At 43.4% G+C, this 6,876-nt stretch overlaps 1 protein-coding gene across 9 annotated transcripts in view; it reads right to left on the bottom strand.

The window, feature by feature from the left end:
- Nucleotides 1-2,009: 2,009 nt before the first annotated feature.
- chchd3a (coiled-coil-helix-coiled-coil-helix domain containing 3a) overlaps nt 2,010-6,876 on the bottom strand; it is a 63,155-nt gene continuing 58,288 nt past the window's right edge. For 5 of the 9 annotated variants that reach the window (XM_071502181.1, XM_071502182.1, XM_071502186.1 and 2 more), the window contains 3 exons: nt 6,463-6,598; nt 6,212-6,252; nt 2,010-2,730 (listed from right to left, as the gene is read on the bottom strand). In XM_071502181.1, coding sequence (XP_071358282.1) covers nt 2,721-2,730; nt 6,212-6,252; nt 6,463-6,598 — 187 coding nt within the window. In that variant the 3' untranslated portion in view covers nt 2,010-2,720. Of the gene's footprint in view, nt 2,731-6,211; nt 6,279-6,462; nt 6,599-6,876 lie in introns of all 9 variants that reach the window. The other 4 variants (XM_071502183.1, XM_071502185.1, XM_071502191.1 and 1 more) reach the window with 2 other exon arrangements.

Here is a 6,876-nt window from a genome sequence, read left to right as displayed (position 1 = left end):
TTTATTTGGCAAGAAAACATTCTTCAACTACATTAAAGTGAAATCAAACACAGTAACATGCAAAACACTGGAATGATCATTTGTGTTTTGCATCAGTTTATGACCTGTGTTTATTTACCCCTGTTGATTCAATGAAAAAAAAAAAAAAACTATTTTACAAAAAACTAATTTGAAATACTTTTTTTTTTTTTTTTTTTTTTTACTGTATTTCAATTTTTGTCCTCCTCACTCTCCAGTGTCTCCATCGCTCCGGCCCCGCAGCCAGCAGCCTTGGGGACCCCTCAAGAACTCTGACACAATTTGAACACACTGCCCGACGCCACCAGGCAGCTTCACGTCAGTATTTAAGGAGCTGCTCGGTGCTCAAGGACATCTCATCCACACTTGCTGAAGTCGCACTGAGGTGGAAAAAGCAATTTTTGTCTGTCCAACTCACTCTGTTATTATCTAACACTTATTCCATTAGTTATTCGCCAAAAAAGTTTCTTTACATCCAAATCTCATTACTTCTACGACCTGATAAATGAGATGTTAACGGTGGCTTCAGAAGGTGTGTGTATATAAATTACAGCTAATATAGCACTACATTAATTTTGAATTATCCCAACTCTGCATTATGTCCTTCTCTAATAGACTGTTTCTCAGGCAATACATCAAACTTAAGAAGCAAACTGCTCTCAGACTGCTCCTCCTTTGTGACTCTAGTAGTTTCATAGAAGGTTTATAACTTAAAAAGGTTGTTGAGGTCATGGCAAAGGCCAATGTCAGCCCCATGTTTAGATATCATGATTCTATAATCAAGTTTTTAATTATATTAGAGGGGATATAATCTGATTACTGACAGAATACACCGTTAAATCATTTATCTGGGCTCGGAGGCTCTGGGTCAGACAGAGGAGTCTGTGCTTGTGTCAGGCACAGAGGGAAAAACAAGTGGGAAGAGAGACGTAAAAAATGGGGCTTAGTCGGCTCTGTGTAGAAACACCTGCCATGAACTCCAATACCCATTATCCCCAACCTTTAGAAAACCCCTCCAACGCACACACACACACACACCCGCTGTATAATACAAGTCAACCCCTAACCCCTCCGAGACTCCAAAAGTCAAAAAGCAAAAGGACAGCTGACTGACAGACAGTGGGGGATTAGTCACAATGAATCACATGCTTGCACGCACACACACACACACACACACACACACACACACACACACACACACTCTCCTGCTCTGCCTATCACGCACACACTTTCCTCCTCTGATGCAGAATTAAGATAACGTCTCGTCTGTGATCACCTGCCTTCACATCAAACCCAGATGGTGTCCCTAGGACTCAAGAGGTGGGGGCGTCAAATGTCCACACACACACACTGCATCTATAGAAAAAAAAAAAAAAAAAAAATGCGTGGATGGCTGCATTACTTCCCCACCCACACATACACACTGTCAAACCAAACACACATATACATACAGTGTCTGTCTATCCTGTTATACCCAACCCAGAGAGTCCGGCAGAGTGCAGACAGCGTGGAGAAGCCGTCTCCTCCTAGGCAACATTAGCCGGGGAGACTGAGCAGAGAAGAAACACACTCAAGACAGAAAGAAGAGAGGGAGAGAAAGGCTGAAAGAAGTAGATAAGTGAAAGGAAAGAGGGACAATGAGCGGATAAGGAAGAGGTGGAGATCCCTGCTCCTCTCACTGAATAGCACAACAGAGCTTTGTAAAGACAGACAAACAGACGGACAGATGGAGAAACGAGAGAGGAAGATAGACGATGAACCAGAACATCTGGGACGAATATTTCCCCCACGCCTCAGTCCCCCTCTTGGGCTCATTCACTCTGTTTGGAAAAATGTCGTCGTGACAACACGAGGACTGTGTATCCATCAAAGATGTACAACACTTCCTGTAATTACCATAAAACGCACAAACACACACACACACACACATGCACACTCACGCTTGAGAGACAGGGTCCACTGAATATTTATGGAGAAAAGTTCAACAACAGTTCCTGCATCATTTCGTCTTTTATTTTCCTCTGATCAGACATTGTCACAAGTGTTGGTCTGGATGAATACTCAACAGGCAGATCGTTACATTATTAACATAACACAATCGCACACAGACAGATGCCAAGAAGAAACAGATGCGTACATGTGTATCTGTGTAGAGGATGGTGCACTAGGAGCTGGAAAACAATGAATTCATGACAACGACGTAGGGCTGACTTTAATTTGTAAAAATAAGCTTTTATTTTCCTAAGGGGTGCTGGAGTGAGTGTGGATAGGTCCAAGTGGCTTGTGACACAGGTGGCTGGCTTTCTTGAGGTGGTTCCGGTTCATCTTTGTCCTTTTTCAGCCAGCCAAGCTGAGGGCCTGCCGGGTCCCGTAGTTCACCTCTGTGTCTCCAAAATGGCGGAGAGTTTCACCGCCTCTCTGGCATTCACACGGGAGAGATAGACGAAGGGGAAGAGAGGAGGGGGAGGAGATAAGAGTCAAGGGAGAGGGTGTCTATTTCTCGTTCAAGGTGCTATGTTCGGTGCCTCTAGTCAGGTTCGGTCACAGGGTTTTGAGGGTGTGTGTGTGTCGGTGCTGATTCATTCCTCTATTCCTCCACTCCGGTTTGGTCTGTCTGTCAGTCGGTCGATAATCAGTAATCCCACACAATAAACTCTTCATCGCTCTCTCTTTCTTCCCCTGTCCTCCTTAACCCCCAGTCCTCAACTTGTTCTGCAGACAAGAACAGAGAGGGAAGTGCATTAGATAAACAGAGACAAATAAAATAAAATCAAAAGAGAGGAACAAACAGGGGAGGAAGGCATTATGTCAAATGGGACAGGAGACAGAGAGAAGAAGGCCTGGGAGTGCAATAAAAAGGAAGGGGATGCAGTGAGTTTGAGAAGTTGTGAAAGGACCGGAGGGCAGTGGATTCCATGTTAGCTGTTAAGTGCAACCACAAATCCCCAGCACTCCCTGTCAATAACCATTTGAACTGGCCTATTGCAGCTGATGCCTCTGGATGAAAACTGCCTAAGAGAAGATGAGTGAAGGAAAAAAAAAAGCAGATGAAACAGGGACCTGAGGAAGGGAATAAGGTAGACAGAAAGTAAGAAAGAAAACATCCTCTTCCTCACTGACCGACTTCATAATGGTTTTGGGAATTGGATGCAGTCCATGTCAGTAACATTTCATTTCTCCAAAGAAATCTATCATTCTGGCCATAAAATGGTTATCAATAAAAGCAGTTGCTCCCTGCATGCCTTCCACACTGTAAAGTGCAAGTTAAGACAAAAAAGCAGACTGAAGACAATTCCAGTTTATTACAAGCCTTATTTTCCATCATTTATAGAGGTTATAAGATTATCTACAGTACCAAGGTAACTGTTGGGATCTGGGAACATGGCAGCATCACTACAATCAATTCCAATGGGGGAAAAATATTAGAGATGCGGGGGTTGAGGATTCTCGTAAACTAACAAACTTATGTTTACATTCTCATCGAAATGCATTGTGGGTATCCTAGAGGTCTATCAATTGGTTGTCGTAAAAGTGTCTGCGGGAATGTGCATCGCTAGAGACGGGGGTCGAGAGCTGGTTCCAGTTGAGAACCGGCTCCAAATTGTTTTAACCATATTGATGGCAACGTGTTTTTTTTTTTTTTTAACCGGCCCCATATGCTCACTACATTAGCTGCAAAGTGCCCTGCAAATTTTAATGAGAGGATAAAGCCGAACCATCCTTCTGGTCACAGACAGACAAACAAAAAACACCATGAGACCAGCAGTAAACCTGCTCTCACCTCTTCTAGTTTGATGTTTCTAATAAGAGAAGAAACTGAGCTGATTTTCTTTCCTCTCTAGTCTGCTTTTCTGTGACTCTGTGCCTGATAAAAGTAAAAAAAAAAAAAAAAAAAAAGGTTGCCTGGACATCTCACTCACACGCGGTTGCATGGAGCATGGTGTCCACAGGCAACATGCTCCATGCAACCACGCACCATCATTTGCATACAGTGGAGTCACGACCACAGACGTTAACCATCTCCACTGACTCCTTTAAGCCTTTAGCTGTTACTCTGAGGCTCTTTGTTCCCTCTCTGATCATTCTGTGTTGTGTCTTTGGAGTCATTTATAGACAGTTTGCCTGGCTGTGGACTGATGGATATCTCAGCTCTTTGAGATGACTTTCAGCTTTTTGGAAATCAAAAATTCTCAAGTGTAAGTCGTCTTTTTTCCCCAGTGTTATTAGTGAAATAGATTGTGTTTTTGTTTCCTAATGGGTCCACTGTATATTAAAGATGATGTTGGAGCAGCTATGTGAGCCCGCTCCTTTGTCATTTCAATCCGTGCAAACATAACACCCTTTGAAACCACAAACAGGGCTCCAGCTTGGCCCTTTGAGAGTAAAAGTGAGATAGAAGGGTCAGTCTAAAAAATGAAGTGGAGAAGGAAAAGATAGGGAGCAAGAGGCAGTCATGCAGTGAGAATATGGAATGAGGAGGCGAGCAGTGGATGGAGAGATCGGCCTCCATGATAAACTCTTATTCATAGAGGGAGAGGGAGAGAGAAAGAGAGACTTAATCTGTCCTTCGACTGCCGCTCTCTCACTGTTCATTATCTGGACCTGTTAAATGCTGTGACTAGGGATGAGGCGAGGGTGGATGGAGGGAGTGAAGCCGAGGCAGAACAGAGTGAGAGTGGGTCTAAATGTTATCACTGACTATTGCAATAGGAACGCTAATTATCAGTGACAAAGGCTGGGCAGCCGACAATGCCTCTGTCTCAGCTGACTCCAGTTGAGGGGTCAATATTGTAAAACTGAGATTTGGGGGATTTGGTTTTTATCCCCAGTGAGCTGGCACCTCGGACATCCCCATATATACCCGTGGTGCTGCAGTGTTTCGCCGAATTTAAGGTTTGAATGGAAAAGGGAGAAAGAGGGAGGAGGAGATTTTGCTGTCTGAGTTATGCTACCAAGTGTTTTTGACGGAGAGGGGAAAAAGATGAGACATGGCTGTTAGAGGGTACATTTGGATCCTCTGACCTCCAGAGGCCAAAGTCATGTCCTTTGGCATATTGTATATTCTCAGTGCAGCTTCCTGCCTGGCTCTGATAAAACTGTGTAAACACCCTAATCGTGAATCTGCAACAGCTAATATCAATCCCATTTCATTCCTTCCCCTGTTTTGTCAGCTGTGTAATTCTGTATATTATTCCTTTAAAGCCTTATCACAGAACTGTTTCTTTTGCACCTAATGACTTTAAAAGCAAGTCTTAGGCAAGATAAGCGCAGATGAACAGGAGTGTGCCGTGATTGCCGCAGGGTGATAAACACAAGTGGATTACCATATCGTCTCAGGCTTGCATCCAAAACAATTTACAAGATCATAACAGCATCCGGACTGTGAACGCACCCTTGCTGAATCTTGACGAGGCTACAGGTAGCTCTCTTAAACGCACACACACATATACACGCGATGAATAAAACATTGTGCAATTTACATGATGTATAGCTTAAAAATCTTGCCTGCATCTGACTTTTAGATCTAATACTAATACCCACGAGAGTGAGCGAGAGACACAATGCTCAGTTTTCCTCATTTCCGGCAAAACAATGTAATTGTAAAAAAATCTAATAGAAAAGCTCTATGAATGTAAATTGAGCCTTTTTGGGGGCAATGGATGTTACATATTGCAAAGTGAGAGAGGGGGAATCAAGTTAATATCAACCTGAGTGACATTACTATTACCATACAGTGTGTGGCCGTGGGAGACAGAGGGCAAAAAAACATTTGTACTTGACAATGAAAGAAGAAAGCACGGACGGGACAAAGGTATCCAACTAGCGGCGGCTACTCCCTTGGTCTTATTACATTAAAACACACACAGAGACAGTTGGGGGAACGCCTGTGTCAGCAGGTATTATGGAAATCTACTGGAAGGTTTAAACTGGCTATTTAGAGTGGGCTTTACTCAGGCGCCAGGAGCCCTGTGGAAATTATATTCTCCTGTCTAAAAGCAAAGGGCTGGGGCATGTAAATGGATGCTGGTGTGTATGTGTGTGTGTGTGTAGCGTGTTTCATTCAGACATTTATTTATAAAGGGAATGACTGTTCTACTGTAGCTACCATACGCTGACGTCTGCTGTAGCTAACACACACACACACAATTCAACTGAAAGCTACACTACAGGAGTAAGGAGCGCTACAACTTACATATCATCTGTCCATGAAGGTGCATGCATGTGCTTGTCATTCTTCAGAGGGGAAAAGGTGGGTTATTTTGGAGAGTTTTAAAGCATTCAAGTTTTATGCATTTTCCTCACATGCCAAGAGTACATTCATTCAACAAGCATGCAATGCACATATCCATAACAATCATCTGCAGAAGACGCTTGTGTAGCGTATCAAATGAAGAGATGCGACAAATGATAAAAGAGGAACAGCTTAGTTCAGTAAATACGCACCTGTTTGGCGTTGTTGACACACTGCAGGTAAAGGGCTGCTATGTTGGAGCAGTGGAGGGTTTTCCCAACATTCTCCTTGTAGCATGCGAGGATCTGGCCCTGCAGGTCTGCACACACTGGATACACTTCATACCGCCTGCGGGGTTGATGAAGGGAGAGAAATAGTGTGAGAAAGGGGGTAAAAAATATGGTGTCAAACAGGAGAAGAAGATGGGGCAGGAGGAAAAGTGTGAAGGATGAGAGTTATGGAAAAGGGATGAAATAAAAAGAGATAAATGTGTGAGACAAAAGACAGAATCAAAGGTGGGGATGATGGGCATTAACGCAGACAGACTGATGGAATGAGTATTAGATATAGAGGAATAAAGACATATTGTTGGACTGGAAAATGAGCATATCGACGGTCATTTTTCT

This window comes from Trachinotus anak, unplaced genomic scaffold (genome assembly GCF_046630095.1).
Source record: "Trachinotus anak isolate AG129_WGS33_773 ecotype Australia unplaced genomic scaffold, CSIRO_AGI_Tana_v1 ptg000018l, whole genome shotgun sequence".
NCBI lineage: Eukaryota > Metazoa > Chordata > Actinopteri > Carangiformes > Carangidae > Trachinotus > Trachinotus anak.
The sequence above is the reverse complement of the archived record's forward strand: the minus strand, read 5'-3'. Positions and strand labels throughout refer to the sequence as shown.